This window comes from Lagopus muta, chromosome 2 (genome assembly GCF_023343835.1).
Source record: "Lagopus muta isolate bLagMut1 chromosome 2, bLagMut1 primary, whole genome shotgun sequence".
Classification (NCBI taxonomy): domain Eukaryota; kingdom Metazoa; phylum Chordata; class Aves; order Galliformes; family Phasianidae; genus Lagopus; species Lagopus muta.
In genome coordinates, this window is record NC_064434.1 from 99093728 (window position 1) to 99114656 (window position 20929).

The following is a 20929-nucleotide window of genomic DNA, read 5'->3' on the forward strand; positions in this document are numbered from 1 at the left end:
TTATTTTTTTCTATTTTATTCTATTTTCTCACTATTTCATTTCTGTTTTTCCCTGCAGTCCTCTCTTGTTTCTTTCATTTGTACCATCGTTTCTGTACTTGCATATTCTGCAGAAGTGCAAACCCCATACGAGTAAGTTATTCTGGAATACCTACCTTCTGTTACTAAGCTTTTTTCTTGTAAAAACATCCTACAAAACCAAAGCATATCAAGGAGCTACGTTAGATTATCCACAAATAACAGGAGAATTACTTGTTGAAAAGCCAACAACAATGTTTAAGTGCAGCATATTTTCACGCTACACATAGGTTTGGTAAAGTGAGAAGTCTTTAAATGAACACCCTACAGCCTTTTGAACACTAATGCTTGTAAGAATGCTTTTGGTAGCAAAGTCCAGAGTCTTCAGCTGTGATCTTGTGGGTATTGCAAATTCTACTTCGATCAACAAATCGCTGATAAAAATGCATTAACTTCTCACTCTCTGGTGACAAGAACGACTAGAATGTTATTTCTTCCTTTCTTGTTGTCTTTGGAAATAGAAATTCATTAAATTGATGCAATATTGTTGCTGCCTTTAAAATACACGATTTTGTAATTGGTCTGTTTACTTATACAATGCCTTCAAATTTTATCAGGTGGTTTTTATCTTTGTTTGTCATTCAGTATTGCTGGCAGCCTGCTAAAATATGCGAAAGATCTTTACCAGAGAGGACATACAGCAAATTAATGGAGCACTTTCACTCTGAGTTCAGTCAGGTATTCTGCTCTGTTTGGGGCATGACAATACTTTGCAGATTAGAAGACATAAAAAGGAAGGCTATGTCTTCACTGGCCGGTCTCACTGAAGTATTTAGTTCCTCATCCTGAATCTTTACTAATCCCATCCTGTTTATATGTTTCTGTCACTCTGTGTGAACTGAGGCTGAAAACAACCAGGCCAGGGAAAAAAAACTTTGGAAACAAAGCTGCCTGTAAAACCACAATCAAGTGGAGTAGAACAGTTATGGGACAGCCCGTAGTTTCCATGGGCAGATGTAGAACCCTGATTAAACAGAATCTTCCAATTTCTCGTTCCAGGTGACTGTGCCATACAGCTTATGCTACGTATGATATGGTTTACTTCCTGAAGATACAATGGTACAGCCAGTCCCCTTGTCCCATGATCTTTTTGCTTTTTGGAGTGAAGCAATGGCTGTTTCCTCTCACTTGTGAACTGATTATCCTTCCAGTCCACTTGAAGGACAGCAATATAGCTTATGTCCATGCTGCTTAGAAAATCTTCATTTGTGCTTGCTTTTTCTTAGCCAGCAAAAGTGGAAATTGCTGTTGGTCTTTGGGCACATTGCCAATAAAATATAATTTCAGGTTCCTTTACTAGGAAATAGATGTTTTTCTTTCCATGTGTATGCTTTTTTTTTTTTTTTTTTTTTTTTCTTCTTCTCTTCATTCTCTTATCTTTTTTCTTTCCTGTTAAGACCTACATTTTGTATAGGGCACTTTAAATATTATAATTAATTTAAAAGGATCCTCAGTAATTCAAATATATAATATTAGTATACGTGTGACCTTATTAAAGCACAGCTGTGTGCTCCGTAATAGCTCGAAGCAGTAAAAAAGTCAGCAGTAAAAGGCTAAAGACAAGATTATTTATGTGAATTTGAAAATTACTAGAATATGGAGATACACCCTAATTACAAGGTGAAAAACTAATTAGATATAAGATTCAGACTTACTTTTTAGCTCTACCATGTGCGTTTTCAGAAACTTCAGGATTTTGCTACAAAGTATCATACTTCCCAGTATTTCAGTGTACCATTCAGTTTTACAAGGCCAGATAGAAATAATTTCCAATTTACTGTGTATGTAGGGCTACGTGAGCCAAAAGTGTGGTGTGGATATATTTCAGTTGGCCCTTTGAACGTTAACATGCTGCCAAAATATAATCAGCAGAGCCCAAGGGCACGATCTGGAGTTCACTGAAGTTGCTCTTTCTGAAATGTGAGCCTGAACACTTAAAAGGGGAATGGGGAGCAAACAATAGTATGACAAGGGAAAACCTGAAAAATGAATAGGAAAGCAAAATGCTTCAAGCATATAACAGACCATTTTACCAGCTGGTACAAAGCAATCTTTGGGAGGTGTGAGATCTATGTTAATAGATTTAATAGAGTTAATAAATCCAGATTTATATGAAAGGAGTTATCTTTCATACCAGTCCTATCAGGCTTTTCATGAAAAAGACTTTTCAGCAGTAAACTCAGTGTTTCCACTGTTCTTACAGGAAGAATCATTGGAAAGCAAACTTTTAATGAATAGCAGGTCCTAAATTTCTCTCATTCTATTTTTGAGAATTTCTTAAGCAGCATATGAAAGGAGGAAAACTAAATCACATTTCAGGACTGGTGATTGAAATTAACCTCCCAGTTTTTTTGTCGTGACAGAAGGTGTGCATTATAACCCATTCTCAGAGGCATAGTGAGCAATTATGTTCTCTTCAGGAGTACTGTTGCTATTATAGAATCATGGAATCACTTAGCTTGGAAAAGACCTTCAAGATCTCCAAGTTCAACCATAAGCCTACCAAGAACAATCAATAAACCATGTCATTTATTTAATGCTTTTTCTTCTGGAGAAGAATATGTAAAAACTCATGTGATGTCAAACACATGTTAGTAAATTGGTCTTTGGTGGCAGTCGACTACAGTATAGCTCTGTTATTCATGGTCTCAGAGGAACTAGCATGCTCATAAATGATTGGGCAATGAGGAGGAAAGCAACCTGGTCTGGAGGGAGGTGTCCCTGCTTATAGCAGGGGTTGGAACTATATGATCTGAAATGTCCCTTCCAACCCATTCTATTATTCTGTTTGCAGATGTGATAAGATAGGAAAACAATAATAATAAAAATAAAACTGCATATAAGCATTTTCTGAAGGGTTTCAGAATTCTGAATGATCGGATAGTAAAACAGTAGGTAGAATTCAATGTTAGAATGTACAATGTATTTCTAGAAAAGGTAATCTTAATGGTTAGAATGGATTCTGTTAGCACTGGGCTGACAAAATTGTGCAGTCATTGTAAATGGCCTTTGTAAAAGAGCCCAGTGTTCAGAACTGACCAGAAGTCCCAAAAGATGTTAGTAACTACAGGAAAAGGAGATAAGACCAGATCAGAAAGCACTTTCAGGTTACTTTGCAGTCGTTGTGCATGTCTTGAATGTTGTGCACATTTTTAGTTTGTTTCACATGAGAAACTCAGATGAGTATTGGAACAAGGAGATTTCCAAGTATGGATTGACTTATTATGTTGAGAAGCCAGGACAAGCCAGAAAAAACGTATTTTTATAAAGATATGGCTATGCAGCTATGAAAAAAATCAAGAAGTTGTTTAGTATGAAATTGAAATACATACAAACTTCATGTGGTAAGGCAGTTAATGTAGCTCAAGAAATCTATGAAATGTTAGTCACTAGTATCTGTAACTATTAGGCTAGTAGTTACTATACAGTGGCAATTCAATGGCCAAGCTTTTATTAGTCACCACTGAAAGTGTAATACTGCAGAAAGTATAGCTGGACTTCTGGTCTCATCTGGCAAAGGCACTATTGTGTCTTTAACAGTATTTAATGAGAATAGTTGCCAGTGAAAAGAAGATTTGCTTTCCATTCCTCTAAACTTTGTAATCAGATTCGGTGAAAATTAAAGGCAAAAATCCAGGCTATTTACAGTTAAAATCAGTCAAATAATTAGGGTAAACCATTGATGAATTCTGCTTTGTACGTGCCTAACATTGTGAATATTTTTTTACTTAATGCCAAGAGGCATTAAAAGGAAATTTTGGTATTCAGCTCTTTTTAAAGAGAATCATTGCTAGTATTCTGTACTAAGGCAAAATAACTGTAACTCAGCACTGCACAGTTGATGAAGCTTCTAACTTTAAATGTAGATTGGAAATGCTATCAGATTTCATCTATAAATACCTTTATTCATTTTTCACTTCATTGCTTAGAACTCTTTCAAAGAATAACGCTGTTGTGATGCTCATTTATTAATGCCTTTGTGGAAAACATTTAAATATGCTTACAAATTACAATTCTGTGGAAAAATATTGCAGTCTTTCTGTTATTGGATTACAGTTTTTTCAGTTAGTAAAATCTTGGAGTTTTTTTTTTTTTTTTCCAAACAAATCTGCCTAAAAATATACTGAAATCATTGATATTTTAGTTCACAAATCAATGAAGTATATTAATAATGATTAGGGCTTTTTTTCCAAATGGAATGCCTTTGTGAATCAATTCTGCAGTGCACATCTCCAGTACTTTTCAAGGAAAACCAAACAAATTGCCATCTCTCTGCAGGTAGGCATTTGCTCTTCTGATGAGCACATCACATGTTCACCACTATAGGCATAACTGGGAAGAATTTATCTAATGGCTGTTTGGGTGGGGTCTTTTTTTTTAACAAAATGAATGCATTAGAGATGCAGGAAAGAGATCAAGAATTGGAATTAGAGGGAATTAGATTTGAATGGGTTGTTTGGTTAGCACTAACACAATTGTTGAGCATTGCAGTAGGTCTAGAGTATTGTAAAGTGAGTTGCCAAGTTTGTTTCTCCCATTAATTAGTATTATGAATAGAACAGATATTATTAGAAGTGCTACTGATTGCAGTGGAAGTCAGATCAGATTGTATTTCTTAGTTTGGTTGATTAAAAGAATGAAGCTGCATAGGAAAAATTCTACTCCCTCCTGCTCAAAGAAGAAAAAAGTAGTTACCAAATAGAAATTTAGCTTACATTAAAATGATTCTGATATATTACTACTGCTGGAACTCTGACATAAATCCCTGGTAAGCAATCGTTTTACTCTATCAACATTAAGATCTATGAGATCTGATTACAGAAAGTGATAAAAAGTGCATGCGCAGAGAGCCTTTGTCTTTTCATGTGTAGTACTGTAATGCAGAAGTAGATTTCTCTGCCTATTTGTGTAAATAAAAGTTTTCAGGATTCATTTTCTGTGCCATCTCTTGGCCAGTGCTTTATTTTACCTGGAGAAGATATAATGTAAGTATGCATTAGCTTTAGTTGTATGACTGTTTTGAAAATATGGGTTATTTTATCATTGCTTTGCTTCTCTGCAGTCATCATTGCATAAGTTTAACCTTGATGAAGAAGTCTAAGCAAGCACTTAGCTACAATATTACTCTTCATTAATGTTATAAGAACTGTAATTCATTTTTCAATGTACTTTACTGAAGAGCTAATAGTATTAAAAGCATCTACCTAGTGCATGTCACTGATGAGCAGTTTCCTATATTAAGAACACTTATGCTGTATCTAGCACATTTTGCCTTGGTGTCCATTAAAATGCATGAAACATCTATCATAACATTTTAAGCACTCAGTAGCTTATTACTGAAACCACATAACTGCTTACTTATTATCTCTTCTTGACAATGACTTTAACAAATTATATTCAGGTAGTTGTTAAAATTTCCATCCAAGCACATTTCTTTTTTTGGATGTCATGTCAAGAGGTTAATTTATGCTCCCTTACAGCTGATTTCTAGGCCTCAATCCATCAGACAAGTCTCTTCAAAGGAGATATTACTCTGTTGAGTTGAGACATCGAGATAAAGTTGGCTTTCTGAAATGCAGTCCCCTTTGGGAAGCGTGCAAAGAATTCTGCAGCAATTATTTGTCTAGGCAGTACTGAAGCAACAAGGCACAAGAAGAAGACCAAGACGTGGAATGAGGGAAAACTATTAAAGAAAAAAAGGGAGCTGTGGTTAACATAGCTAATACTACTTCCCTTTCCCTTTCCCTTCCCTTCCTCATTCATTTTGCTTTCTGTAAGATTTTCCTCCAAGGAGTGAAGTGCACGTATATGGAAATAACTTTTCAATAGTTAGAAGTTCTTTGTCATTTCTGTCTCTGCACTTTAAGTCTTGTATTACAAATAGTAAACTCTGTCTGGAAACGATGATCAAACAGGTAAGTCAAAAATTCCATCTTTCACTCATGTGCCATGAGCTGTTTATGGATAACCTTTGGAAATCAGATCAGGAATGAAGAATACAAAGCACAAACAGCATGCTTACAGCATCTAAAGATTTTATTTTAGAACTCAAACTGAAGGTATATGTGAAGATTGCCTGCTGAATTTTTCTTGTGCTTACCACTATAATATGAATGGTTCATGCCGTTTTTCTACATAAAATTATAGCAAATTTGAAGGCAATTTCCTAGGAGAGAAGAATACAGCTGTACAAAGCACCGGTTATCAGAGGAGGAAGTTTTGTTGCAGCTCCAGTTAATGTTTTACAGATGACAGACTTGGAAAGTCTGTTGACAAGCTAATCAGCTATGAATAAAACAGTACTAGCTAGAAAAGACTACAGTATGGATTCTAGATTTCATGAAATGACATAAATCAAGATACAAAGAGTGCTTTAAGAAACTGCAAGTAGTAACTTTTGTCAAGAAGCTGACTTGGGTTTTCTTTTCAATAATAAAACTGTCATTCAATGACAATGTGCACAATTCTTAAGAGATAAGAAATGGCAAAAAAACCACATTTGCAATATTCTCACAACATTGAAATCAATTCCATCTACTCAATTGTAAAAGTCATTGTGTTCTTGTGCTTTAGTTTTGTACTACAATGCAAGAGAAAGAGCAAAATAACAGACCACAGATAAAAGACAGCAAAAAGTGCTTGACTGTGTACCTTGTTAGAATGCAAATGCTTGACCAGCCATAACTGCAAAATGAAATTCCCCAACAGTTGCAAATGCACAGTGAAAAGTAAAACCAAAGATCACTACTGCACGTGTCACAGTTAACTAAAGCTTAAGCTGGCCAACTTACGTACGTGTCTTGGAAACTAATAAGAGCAGATGGAGTGCAACATGAGAAACTTGATACAGAGTGAAGCTTAGTGTTACCAAAAAAGGCCTCATTTATAGAAAAGAAACATACACTGATCTACGGAGTAAGAAAGCTGGAAGAGTTGCTGTGAATTTTCTTTTAATACAATGCTACATATGCAAGTTGTCTGAAATAGCCTCGAATGTAAGCGGTGTCAGAGACAGTTCAGCGCATTTGTTCCTAACAAAATCTTCATTGGAATAAGTATCTGCTATTTTTGTACATCTTATTCTGGGGTCAAGAATCCTGAAAAAGTATGTCTGAAAAATCCTATTTGTGAAGGGAAGAGAAGTTCCCTGCTAATTATTATTTAGATTTGTTTCTTAAAGGTAAGGAATATTACACCTGACTTCTGTCAATTGCAAGGAATGCTTAAAGAACACTTACAATAATTTTTTTTTCCAATTTTTTTTCAATGCAGTATCATACAATTACCATTTTATTTTGAAAGAAAAACAGTCTTTTTTTCATTATAAGAAATATTTGAAGAACTATCATTTACACTTCTAATAATATTGGAACATTTAAATCTTTATATTCATGCTACTGCCAGTACACTGAGTTCTCCTTCCTGTTTTCCTTTTTTCTCTTTGCCCATACCAAGGGCATCGGGAATCCTAACTCCTGGACACACAGTCTTGTGCAGCCAAAGTGGTGGCTCTTCAAAAGCTGAAAAGGTCTAAAAGCAATCAGTTGTGCACTATTTCACTGCAGTGAGGACACTTCACAGGGATGAAACTCAGGGCTAGAGATGACATGACAGTAGTAATGAGGAAATACCCAAATCAGCAAAAGTGTTTTTGCATATGTTCTGTGATATAGTTTAGGAATGTTCAGGAAAAAAGAAGGCTAAAACTTGTATGTCTTCATTGTATAAGCTGGAAAAATCAGAGACCGATCCTATACCCATCAAAGTCAGTGGAGGCTGTTTACAGAACAGAGTTCACCCTCTGTATTCATCTATATCTAATTTCTGAAAATAATCTGAAATGTCTATTTGAATGTTTCTTATTTTAATCCCAATTACATAGAATAGGCATGGAATCCAAGAGTAAGCAGTCTCAAGGAATTTTGGTTTTTGATCCATGATGATAAGGACATTTTAAAAGATTTAAGATAAAAGCAACAATTGCAAATCTTTAAACTGTATTCTCTTTACCTTTAAACAGGCTAAATGTTACAAAGTAGCATTTCCACTAAAAAACAAACACAAAATGAGTATGAGATTTAATTATTACATAGCTTAGGTGTGACTTACAACATTAGCATTAAAATGCAACTATTTCCTAACAATAAATGCTTTTGAGAACTGTGTTGAGAAATGAGCTAGGTTAGGCATTATGTAAGGCAATAAAAAAATCAGGCTTATAATATCTGTGCTTTGGGATGAAGACACCTGTTTTTTAAAAAGAAACCTGTTTTTTTTTTGTTTTTTTTTTTTTTAAAAAAAAGGAGCTTATTCTTAAAATAAAATCACAGTCCATTTGTTTTTTCCTTCTGCTTAATCTAAAATACCGTGTTTAAGCTGTAGTGGTAAAATGAAATATCTAAGGTTTTGTTTTTTAATTTTCATTTTTGCGTAAGCATAAAGGTAATGTTGTTTATTAAAAAAAAAAAAAAAAAAAGGTAAAATACTGAGAAGCATACTTAAATTGTACTATCTTTTAAAATGTACTTTAGAGTTTTGACACTCATGGCTTGATATAAATGGGCACAGTCAATGTCAAAATTAGAAAGACTTTCTGATGAAAGCTCTTTCCTCTTCCCAGTTGTCCGTGATAACATCACCAAAGTACCCCATGTATTCAAATTCTCAGGGAAAAAAAAAAAAAAAAAAATCAAGTCCAGTAACGATTTTTTACTCCATTGGTTTTAAGAGGAAAGAAAAAGGGTGAGTTTAGCTGTAGGAAATGATAGTAATAGTAGCTTACTGTTAATAACAGGTCCTTCCACCTTTAGAAAACTCTTAGAGATCTACTATGGGTGACTCTACACACCTGTTTGTAGTATTTAATGCATTTATTAGCAATTTCATGGATCAGGAAGGAAGAATCAGTGATTAAGGACCAGAATTTGAAAGTTAGGTAGCTATCTCCTACTGAAATGCTTCTTCTAAGTCAGAATTCCTCCAGGTCTCTTAGGTTGAGAGGAAACAGCACTGTGTTTAAAGTTGTAAAGATGGTTGCAAAGAAAGGGGAAGTTGGTGGGTGTTTTGCTCTCCATTGCTTCAGATGCACAGAGGAATGTTCTCTCTGTTTCTAGTAAACCCAGCACAGGGAATCATCCTTCCTATTTAAAAAAAAAAAAAAAAAAAAAAAAAAAAAAGCCTACTTTGATTGTCAACTCAATTTTAATTTATTCAGTGCCTGTGTGTTTCTAGGTGAGTTGATGCAATGTCTCTGTTGAGGTTTTTTAGGTCCCTTCTTTCCTCAATGGCTGAACTTTCTGACTGGTTTCTCTCACTGCCGGGTTTAGATGATGGTCCCTCCAGGCTCTTCTAATGTGATGTTCTGGGAACTGGGGAACTGGATGAGAAAACCTCTTCTGAAACAGCTGCTTTCCTAATGCACTACAGCAGCTTAGAGGAAATGAACCTGAAGATGTTGATTTGAAAGTGTTGAAGTAGTAATTTTGTACTTTATTTTGTCAAAGCAAAATTCTTAAATGTATTCAAATTAATCTTGAAATATTCCATTCTAGCAATGTCAATCTAAGGCAAAAAGAAGAAACTATAATTTACTGAAAGTCACACAAGTGGTTTGTGGAAATGCATCTGCTGGGTCCCAATTCAAAGTTTTTATGTTTAGGTGTGCTTAAAAAAAATTAACATCATTCAAGCCAGGTTATGGCTTTATAGCTTTTTTCTGTAATGCTGCAATTATATGCAATTGCACTTTGAATGTACTGCAGGTTAAAAAAAAAAAAAGAAAGAAAAAAAAATTGTAGTTATTTAGCACAGAATTGTGCATGGAAGGTTTGCACTTACCTTACCTATAGCAAAGTCAGTTGTCAAGTTCTACATGGTATCTGAAAACTTGCCTGAATATGTTCAGCAGTGAACTGGAAAAGCAAGAGCCAAGATCATTGACTTTTACTGTTCTTTTGTCCAGGGCCTTAGGATATTAATAAAGCCTTTAGTACCTTTAGCACATTTTGTCTGATAGTCATGATCCTTAGAGAATGGCTCAAAGAGAAACTGCAGTGTTATTAAAAGTCCAGATACTTAGCTAGCTTCTGGTTTTTAGCCTTTAAAAGATACTTCTATTTCATTATTTCTGAGAAGATGGAAAATAACCGTCCTTAGGGCTGTTTGTGTTTCACTTACTTAGATGTGACTTACAACATTAGCATTAAAATGCAGCTATTTCCTAACAATAAATGTTTTGGAGAACTGTGTTGAGAAATGAGCTAGGTTAGGCATTTTGTAAGGCAATAAAAAAATCAGGCTTAACCTCTCAAGTGCTCTGAGTTCATGTAGCTGTGCTTGCAATTTCAAAACTTATTTTTCAGAAGATATATAACCTAATATATGGTTATTAACAAGCAAAGCACACTACAGATTTTGAACATACATATGTGTATTCTATATATAACTGATATGGCACTGAAGTCTGATGCCAAGGAAGGTGCAAGGACTTACAGCTCAGAAGTTCACTGCTTTCTGATGTTTCCTTCTCCACCAAGGTAAAAATTAAGTAATGGTTCTAGTACTATTTATAGTGAATAGACTTTCAAAAGACAGTGGTTTATCATTAGCATGTTTTTCAGCAGTCACCAAGAAACCAAGTGTTTAATCAAGTAGGTCTGTGTATGTTCTGTCCCTCAGACTTGATCTACTGACCATGTAAATACTTGTGTCAACAACAGTTACTATCTCAGTTCTGAAGACATTAATGGATGGATGTAAGCCCTATAGAGCTCAAGTTAGAAGCTTTTAGAGGCGATAGAGAATGTGGGGAGAAGGGAGATACTCAGCAATTCAGATTGTGAGCAGGGAAAGAAGTTCCCAGAAAATAGAGAAAAAAGACAGACAAGAGACTGTAGAAAACCTTTTGTATTCAGACTTGGTTGAAGTCTATTTTTCTATTTTTTTATATGCTATTATGGACCATTCAGCCTTTCCTTAGTAGTGTAGTATCAAATGCAGTCAGTTTGTGAGTTGCTCATTTAAAGGAAGCCAACAGACCTTCCTTAGCTTTCTGCATTTCCATATGAGTGCACATGCAGAAACAGTTTTAATATTATTTCAGTTGTTCAGAATGATGTGAGAAAACCCATTCTACAACTGGAGTGAAGGCTGATGAAAAATGTTAGCACCTTTAATTTGCTTTGTTTTAATTTCCAAAATCTCTGGTTTTGTTTTAAAATGTAACAAGGATGCTCTTAAATTTACAATACATTGGTTAAATTTCAAAAGGCAATTTTCCCTTTAATAAAGCTATTGTGGGCTGGAACATGGGGATCAAGTGCAGATGTGTTTCGTTGATATGATTCAGTGAATGTACTGTTCTTGTGGAAGTATCTGTGCCTAGAAGAGAATACAGCTGACAGAATTTCTTTGGCCTGTGATATGACTTCCTGTGGTTGATGCCAATTTGTTTTAAACGATAAACTGACACACACCGTTGATCTTTAAAGGGCAACTAAATTTTTCTATTAATAAGAAACATGCATAGTTGAGCAGTTGCTGGATGATGCATACAGATGCAGTCATTTAAAATACAGTTTATTCAGTGTTTTAATTGGCTTTTTAAATTAGAGTTTGTAAATAAATGGGTCAGAAGACCAGAACTGATTTTGCAGCCAACCACCACAGAAAGGATAACAAAGATTAAGAGGCTTTCTCCTATCTGTCTGTGACTCAGTGTGTGGTTCTGGAGGAATCCTTCCTGAATATTTTCCATGTTCCAAGCTTGTCCACTTACTCCCTCAAATTCAAAATGAAAGTGCTGCTTGATATTGTCTGTCATGACATGTATACTTGTCTGTTAGCAAACTTGTCTGAAACCACTAACATTTCTTACATTAACCAGTAAACTGATGGAAGTAGTTTTTCTACAACTGCAGTTCAGTAGGTTGGTCTAGCATTTCCTGTATCATACAGCCTCCCTTCCAAGTCTCCAATTAATTAGCCTTTCTTTTGATATTTCATTGTTGATGCCTACTTTTGATGATAGAATTTAATAATTCAAGCAAGTTTGGTACATGTTGTGCTGGTGATTGATGGTATCGTAGGAGCCAATTATTCCCATCCTGATTCAAACAATTTTGGATGTGTGAGCTGAAAAGGCTCCCCACGAGCTAGTACAAAGAACAGGAATCTCCAGAAAATATTTGGAACATTTAGCCTACTGGAAAATTAGGCTTTTCTTTTGGAGGTTCATTCTTCTTTCTTTATTTGAAATGAGAAAACCAAAGTAAGCTAAACTAGAACCATATAATTCTCTTCACTGATTGCCTCAGTAACGATACAATTTAGGGTGTTTGGGACTTTACATTCAAATGACTATAGAAAACCTTTTGTCCTCAGAACTGGTTATAGTACTTGGTTTCATAATGAATTGCATCATCAAGATTCGTACCTCTATCATCTGGCTGCACAGTCTGCATTTTTCTATGAAGAAAAAAAAAGTTCTTTGTATTTGTATTAGCAATTACAAATGCTTTTGTATAGATGTGAAGATTTTACTGGTGTGGTGGCCTGTGAGCAAATATGGGATCTGTACATGTGCCTATATTTGTTTGCTTGATACTGTGTACTTACTGTAGGCATACATAAAATCTTGTAGTTATTTAAGCTTTTAAAAAAGAAATAGATGAATACATATTGAAAGGTGAATAGACATTGATAATATATTTTTTTTACTTAAGCAAGAGGAGACATTTAGTGAATTTTTGCATTTTACAACCTATCTCTGAAAGGACAAGTTTAAAATATGATTAAGGTATTGATATCAGAGAGAGTCAGAAAGTGCTGGGTACATGAAACAAATGGACTCTCTTGTATCTAGAAAGTAAGGAATGAGTTCCTGAGGAAGGACAGCATGGGGAATACATTAGGATTAGAGACACATAAGAACAGATAGAAAACACAGGAAAAAAATCTGTTTGAAATTTCTTAAACTAACACTCTTTTGTTTCTTCCTATACCAGACACAAAGAAATAGGTCAATTCTTTCTTAAATACATCAGCGCTTTCTGCCAGTGTGAGCTTGATGAAGTAAATGGAATCAGATTCATGTGAAGTTATAAGACTGACAAGTCAGTCCTTCAGTGGACTGAGGTTTGCAGTAAATTCACTTTAAGCTAAAGCACTGTAAACCAGGACAGAAAAAGTGTTTGAACTATTATGACCTGAATAATATTATGTTCTAAATTAAAATTCAATACATTTGAAAATTGTTGAAGAGTACTGATTTAAACTGTTTGAGTTAGCCAACATTGCCTAATAAAAGAATAAGTATTTTCTACTTAGTCCTGGCATGGTAACAAAGGATCTCCTTGAGTTTCTGTGCCTAGGTATGCTTAACCATTTGAAAAATTTGTCCTAACAGTGCTAACATGCACATTTGCTACTTTTATACAAAAGTATGCTCTAAAAGGCCAGAAATGCTTTAAGTGCATTGTTGCCATCATGCATCATACCTGATTGCATACTCTGCAAGTGAAGGCAATTCACAGGTAGTTCTCATCTGAGTTACCATTCAGAGGGTGATTGCAGAGAAAATAAACTTAGGAATGCATTTATTTTTACAAGAAAAACATACAAGTCTCTAACCATTAAAAGGTAATAGACATATTTGCCTATGTGAGCATGAACAACCCAGTAGGATTTGATATTCATACACACTAAGGCTCTTTTACATGAATGGGAGACAATATAGGGTTGTTAATGTGGGTTGTAATCATAATGTTTTTATGCTTTTAGGTCTTCCATGTGAAATAAGGGAGATTAAGTAGTCCAGCTCCTAAAAAGTAGAACAAAGAATGAGCTTGACCAATAAAGGAAGGAGTAAAGTATTTAGTAGCATTAAATGAACTATTTTATTTCCACTGGAATTTTTACTGATTTTATTTGATGATTTACTTCATTGTCTTCCAACTCTAGTTTAAAACCCCTTCAACTGAAGTCCCCAGTAAGATATAGGATAATAAAAAATTCTCAGATAGCATTATTGACTACCTCTGTATGACTGTATCCAAGAAGAATATTACTTGCATAAGCTTTATGCAAAACTGGTCTTTCTCTTGTTGAAGAAGCAACTTAGTTCAAGTAGCTGACACTGGTGAGTACGCATGCATCTCTTTCTGCTGGATTTGCACCCTTTCCCTAGTCTTGTGCAAATATAGAGGATTAGTCACGAGCATAGAGAGAAGGCAACATGATATTATTAGAATCTTGCTGCCTTTGCTGTAGCCAGTGTTTTTATTCCAGAAGATATCTTGACAGGCTCAAAATAACATACAATTATACTGCTCTGTGTGCAAAAGCAGAGCAAGCAAACATAAATGAAAAGAAATGCTGGTAGATGGTGTTAAAAAGAATTTCGGAAAAAAAAAAATGTTATGTACACAGAATAACAACATCAAGCTGCTAGTGGCTTTTTTGCTCCATGCAGTCCTGCGTGCTGACAGGTTTTGATTTTTGAGAACATCTTATAGTATTCCTATCTATTAATAAGTCCCTTCCATCACAGTTAGACTGTATCAGTTGAAAAGGAATCTGAAAATAAATGTGGGAGAGTTTCAGAACCAGTGACATACCCCTTTTTGAAAAAATGTTGACATAGAATATAGTCATCTGGAAAATTTTAGTGGAGTTAATGGCCTGAGTCAGTGCAGTCCTGAAGTTTTCATGTAAAATGTTACTTCATTATACATCTTTGTTTTGTTTTCATCAGTTTTTAGTAAGTTATAAGAACTGAAAAACATAAAGCAAGGTTTGTCTCTGCCTTGGAAAAGCTATTTCCATAATCATTTTCTTCTCAAAGAAATTTTCCTTGATCTTAAACATCTTCTCTTTCTTAGATATCTGTGAATATTTCAGTTGCAAATACATTGTGCCATACCAAACATTATATTTGTTCAAAAAATGTTTGTTTAACTGCTTACAAAAATAGATTACAGGAAGACATATCCACAGAGTGAGAAAGGAAAGTATGATTTGGTGGCCAGCTAATATGAGAAGGTACTGAATATAAATATTTGTATGAATATGTAAGACTAGATAATAATGTAATAGGTGATCTTCTGAGACATCCAGATGAATAAGCATAGGCTGAGGAGCCAATGTAGACGAAGAAAATCTTGGCACAAGCACATTAACTGTTTACACCTTCCCCCCAAACTATTTTTAATGAAGGAACGGAAATGCAGTGTTTTAAACCCTTGCTTAAATTTTCCTTCTGGCTGCAGTAATCCTATTTCTTAAAGGGTTGCTCATGACTGGAAAATGCTTAACTAAATCCATGTTGACTGTGCCTATTTATGACAACCTGATTAATTTATTGTGTGTGCATAATACATTTATATAGTTAAGTTGAGAAAAGAAATGTTTTAACATAGTAACTCTATATTTTGAGAATTGATTATACTTGTTAATTTTCTTGCTTAATACGACTTTTGGTGAGTTTTAACATTTGCCCAGCCAGTCTCTCTTTCTCTCTCTCTGTGAGGTTCACATGTACAATGATTTAGAGATTGCATAATGACTGTTTGGCATATCCTACAGGCAAAGGTCCAGAAACCCTTTTTGCTGGCTATAACCTCAATGACAATGAGTGGCACACAGTGCGTGTGGTTCGACGAGGAAAAAGTTTAAAGTTAATGGTGGATGACCAGCAGGCCATGACAGGTAGTATGACGTTGTGACTTCATGTTATCTGGGTGGGGAGGGGAACACAGAGGGAAAATGGCAGAAGTAAAATACCTTCATCTGAAAGTAACAAGATGCTCGCTTTCTTTTCTTGAGTAAGATCTACATTGTGCCCCTTGAAATGCTATTATTGGACTTACCATTTATGTTACTCTAGCACTGCTGTTAAAATTGATGAAAACCTTCATGCTGACTTGAACAGGTATTTTTGTACAGTAATTGGAGAAAAATCATTTGATAAATCACTAATGAAAAGGCAAGTAAATACTTTTGCAAAAATACTAAGTTTAAATTAAGGCTAAACTCTAAGCCCATCAAGAGGGAATTTCAGAAATATTTGAAAGATAATTTGTCGTTTTTAAGACTTGCCTCAGCTGTTCTAAATGACTAAGCACTAGGCAACAGGTTTTTCTGTAACACTAGAATTGCAGTTTGATGTGAGAATAAAAAAGGTACAAATGCTCATAGATGTTACAAATACATTCGTATTTTGTCTCACAAATAATAATTGAGAAGGTTATTCTGTTATAAAGTCTCACAAATGTGTTATAAATAGCATCAGATCTGGCTTCTAGCTCTGATTGCTTGCACAGTACAATGAGCCTAATTTTGTTTTAGGTATTTAGTATTTTCCTTTGCTTTCATGTTTAGATAAAATATATCATTATTTTTTGACTTTGTTAAAATGGTTAAAATTTTAATGGTTTTTAAAAGGAAAGCACCTCCTTTAGTTCTTTTTCAAAAGAGCACTCAGGACTGTTTTGCTGGTAGAAGAATAATTACGGATGTGTCAATGTAGCTTCCAAGATACATTTTCTAGAATCAGATATTACTAATAGGTCTTCCAAAGGTGAAGAAAAAATTTATGCCATGTATGTGATGATCCTTTGTATCATTTTCCCAAGAAAATGGTTTAAATGAGTTATTTCACAGTTTTTTATTTTCTTTACGTGAGTAGAAATACATACTACTGAAGGAACTATATAAAGCATCATATTGCTGCTTCAACTGGTGACTCAGATAATAAAGTTACTTTGGGAACAGTTTCTAGTTAGAGGAAGCTGTTTGGAATGCAGTAAAATACCGTGTCTAAATGTGAATTTCCTTTGCTCCTTAGAGTTTTTATTTAAATGTAATGCGGATTTAAAAATCACCAAAAAGTACTCTTTTTCTTTTGGAATCAGTCCCAACTGTATAGTACAGCTTTAGAAATTCAAAATATATGTGATGGGTTATGATGAAAATGGAAGGTTTCTATCATATAGAGTGTAGTCAGTGAAGCAATAAGCAAAGAATGCAGGACTATACGTTTTTGTTTTTCTTTCTAATAATTTTTCATTGTGGATAAGCATAGTTAAAATTAGATGTCTCTACAAGTTAAAGCCAGTGAGTATTTTCACTTTGGTTGCCTCTTAATCAAGGAAAACTTTTGCCTGAGTATCCACATTCTGGTGCAAAACTCGTATCCTTTCCAGATGCCAGTGCATGTATCAGAAACTGGCCTGTTAACTCAGTATGATTCTCAGTTTTTGCCTACCTGTGCATAATCCACAAATGCTTAACTCTCTTCGCCCAAAGGGAGAAGGTTGTCCCAGTACTCTGGATGGACAAAATCTTCCCAAAATCTCTGCAGGAAGTTATAGGGCCAGCCTATGTCCTCCTTCATCTGTGAGGAGGGGACTGGTGTGAGAGAAGGGGCTATTGGGAACGTGCAACTCTGGTATCATGGGAAATTTTCTGTTAGTACCAAAAGCATTGCATTTTCTTCTTGGCAAATTTTTGTTGCAATGCATCCACAGCTTTCCTTCTTGTTCCTTTCCCTTTTCCCCTTTCCTTTTCTTTTTCCTTTTTTTCCCCCTCCTCTCTCCCTTCCCCTTCCTCAATACATTATATTGCCAAACCTTTCACCAGCTTAGGTTTTTACTCCCATCTAGTAGATCTTCAAATGTATACAACACAAGTTAACACATAGGAGCTTTGAATTCCTTAACAGGTTAGTGGAAATATTGCCATATCACGTTGGATTGCCCTTACATTAAGCTGTTTAGAATTTTTCTTCAGATGTTTAAAATATACCCTGGTAATTTACATGAAGGTAAGAAAAAACAAAGTTCCTGCCCAGAATTCTGGCTTCCTCTCAGCATGGACTGTTTTCGTTTTTTTTTATTCCATCTCTTCTCTCGTTTAGAAAAGCTTGTCAGGTCCAGAGAGCTAAAGATGGAAGGGAAGCCATTAAATAATTCAGCTTGACTTTCCGTTTTTCACAGGTTATGAAGTCCTTCCTATTTGCCCATGTACTGCACACTCCTTCTTACCATTGACAAATGCATAAATTTATGCATGCCTAAACAGTCTTTCATATCTAGCTTTCATTATAAGTCATGCAGATGGTTTTGATAATTTTACTCAGCAGAAAAGAGTTTAAATGCTTGCAGCACTGATGCACTTTTTTTTTTTTTTTTTTTTTTCTGGAAATGAATGAGAAATGAAATAGGTCACCATAGTTGGATGTTGGGAAGGATACCTAGCTTATGCTTATGAAAAGCAATTCACTAGGCCTGTTCCATAGCATCACAACAGGTAGTGCATTATATGCACCTGACATAAGAATAGCATAGAAGGACCCAAATTCTAAGCACAAAGTCTCAAGCAATTTTGTACAACTGAAATGTTAGGAGGAGAGTTGGGATGAGAGCCCAGATTTCTGGAACTTTTTTATTACTCTGCTGAAGAAAAAAAACACATTTAAGGTAGTAAATGTAAAGAGGATACTGTGCTACAGGCCAAAGCTTAGTGGATTTCTGCCATTACGTTTATGCAGTGCCATCTGAAGTGATATAAGACTGGAATACATAATGTTCCTCTAAAACTTGTTCTTCAGCTCTCTCTGGCTGTGATCCAGCGTACAGCTATTGGCCTTGCAGAAGGTTATACATCTGGCATTGTTCAAGACAACTTACTACTGGTTTCTGCAAGGAAGAATCCACCTTTAGTAATATATAAGAGGAAAACATATATTTAGAACTGATGCTCAGAAATAACATCAACAAGCTGTTTCTGGAGATTAAGATACTGACGGTGTTCAGTGGTATCAGTAAAATTATAAATCGTGTAGAATGCATCCTTATGCTAAGCAAACTACTTGAAAATATTTAACATAAATTATTAACTGCTTTTGGTTTTGTGTGTGTGTGGTCTGAAAGGTCCTAAGATATTATTCTATGTAACTGAAGTAATTTGTGAATCTATACCCCTGGGCAAAGCCCAAATATGAACATTCACCTTGCCTTGATAACTGCCCTATTCACACAGGCATGCACTTGCTTATAAAAGCTTTGCAAGTCTGAGCATGCCACAGTTTTCTGCAAGATTGCCAAGCACATCCAGCTCAGGTCAGAGCTCACACACTCTTATTGTAGTTCATTCAGTGCAGAGGGAGCTTGGCCATCAACAATGTGCACTGCAACTGTAGGGACATTATTGAACAGCTTTATGCCATTACATCTGTCCCACTTCTTGAACCTGGAAAAAAATCTTAGAAAAGGGAGCTCTTTAGTGGACAAAATTTTGAATGTAGGATAAATTAATAATCAGTTTTAATATTGATTTGTACACAGCGTGCAATGCCAGCATTGATTGTTGCCTTCAGGTTAGCTATACAGTCTGAAAATTTTAGACTTTTTGCTATGCATGACAAAGAAAGACCCAGGGGTACCTTTGAGGCTTGTGGTTTCTCTGATGTAAGCAAGTCCCTTGCGGTTTTCAGGATGACAACAGGCACCTGGATGTGCCCTTACTGCACACCTTCAGGTTTGTGCATCACTTGGGCTGTGTCTGCCTCCTCCCCTACTTTGTCCCCACAATACGAAGCTAATTACTTTCACAGTTTCTCTGACCACAATTTCAGGACAGGATTTTGCAGCAGGCAAGCACTACTGTACCTAGGACTGCTTAAACAGGAATCCTTCCTGCTAAATCCTGCCCTTTTAATCAAATCATATAGAGTAATGTCCCCAAGACTCTTATACTCTTCCATGAAATTCCGGCTCTTAGATTCACATTTGTGTTCTTAATGTTGTGGTAATTGCTTTTGCTTAGAATAAAACAAATTATCTGATTAACTGTAATCAGAGTGTGGGATTTCATTTACAGTTGGATATACTGTGGTATTATTGCTCAGTGTAGAAATATTGTTGTTGGTCTTATCTAAACATAACAAACTTGGTGAAGAGACCCTCAGATCTTTACAAGTAGTTTGGATGACTTTAAAAAGTCCTCTTTGGGATCAGGAATTGGCCTGCACAATCTAAGTGTGGATTTCCTGCACATGCTTAATCGTGAGATGTGCTTTTTGACTTCCTATTTCAAATACTAATGTGTGTTTTCTTGTTACTGTTTTAAGGTCAAATGGCTGGTGATCACACACGGCTGGAATTCCACAACATAGAGACTGGAATAATAACAGAACGCCGCTACCTGTCTTCTGTGCCTTCTAATTTCATTGGGCATCTACAGAGCCTTACATTTAATGGCATGGCATACATTGACTTATGTAAAAATGGAGACATCGATTATTGTGAGCTAAATGCAAGATTTGGATTCAGAAACATCATAGCAGACCCTGTAACCTTTAAAACAAAAGCAAGTTATGTCGCATTGGCCACATTGCAAGCATATACATCTATGCACCTTTTTTTCCAGTTCAAAACCACCTCTCTGGATGGATTGATACTTTATAACAGTGGCGATGGAAATGATTTCATTGTGGTTGAATTAGTAAAAGGGTACGTATGGATTGGTGTATTGATAAAAACAGGCTATTCCAAATATACAGACAGGAGGAAAAGAAAGGAAAGCTCTGGGGGCAAATCTTTACCTGACTGAGTAATTCAGACTGACGAATGTTTCCTCATGTTAAGCTTCATGTGTTTTATTGTGACTTTTTCTTTCAGATGAAGCTAGACGCCTGAAAAATATGAAAATAAGTAATAGGTATAATAATAGCATTTACCCCAAAGCTGATAGCCTTCCTTGTGTTCTCTCTCTCTCTTTCTCTCTCTCTTTCTTGATACAAGGAGTTCTTATTATTTTCCAGAAACTTGAGATGTCATCTCAGCCCCTCCAA

The 20929-nt window shown here is 35.3% G+C and overlaps 1 protein-coding gene across 24 annotated transcripts in view; it reads left to right on the forward strand.

Moving 5' to 3' along the window:
- The window catches only part of NRXN1 (neurexin 1), a 633554-nt gene that overhangs the window by 266100 nt on the left and 346525 nt on the right, over positions 1–20929 (forward strand). For all 24 annotated transcript variants that reach the window (XM_048936787.1, XM_048936790.1, XM_048936796.1 and 21 more), the window contains 2 exons: positions 15661–15783; positions 20207–20588. In XM_048936787.1, coding sequence (XP_048792744.1) covers positions 15661–15783; positions 20207–20588 — 505 coding nt within the window. The remainder of the gene's footprint in view (positions 1–15660; positions 15784–20206; positions 20589–20929) is intronic.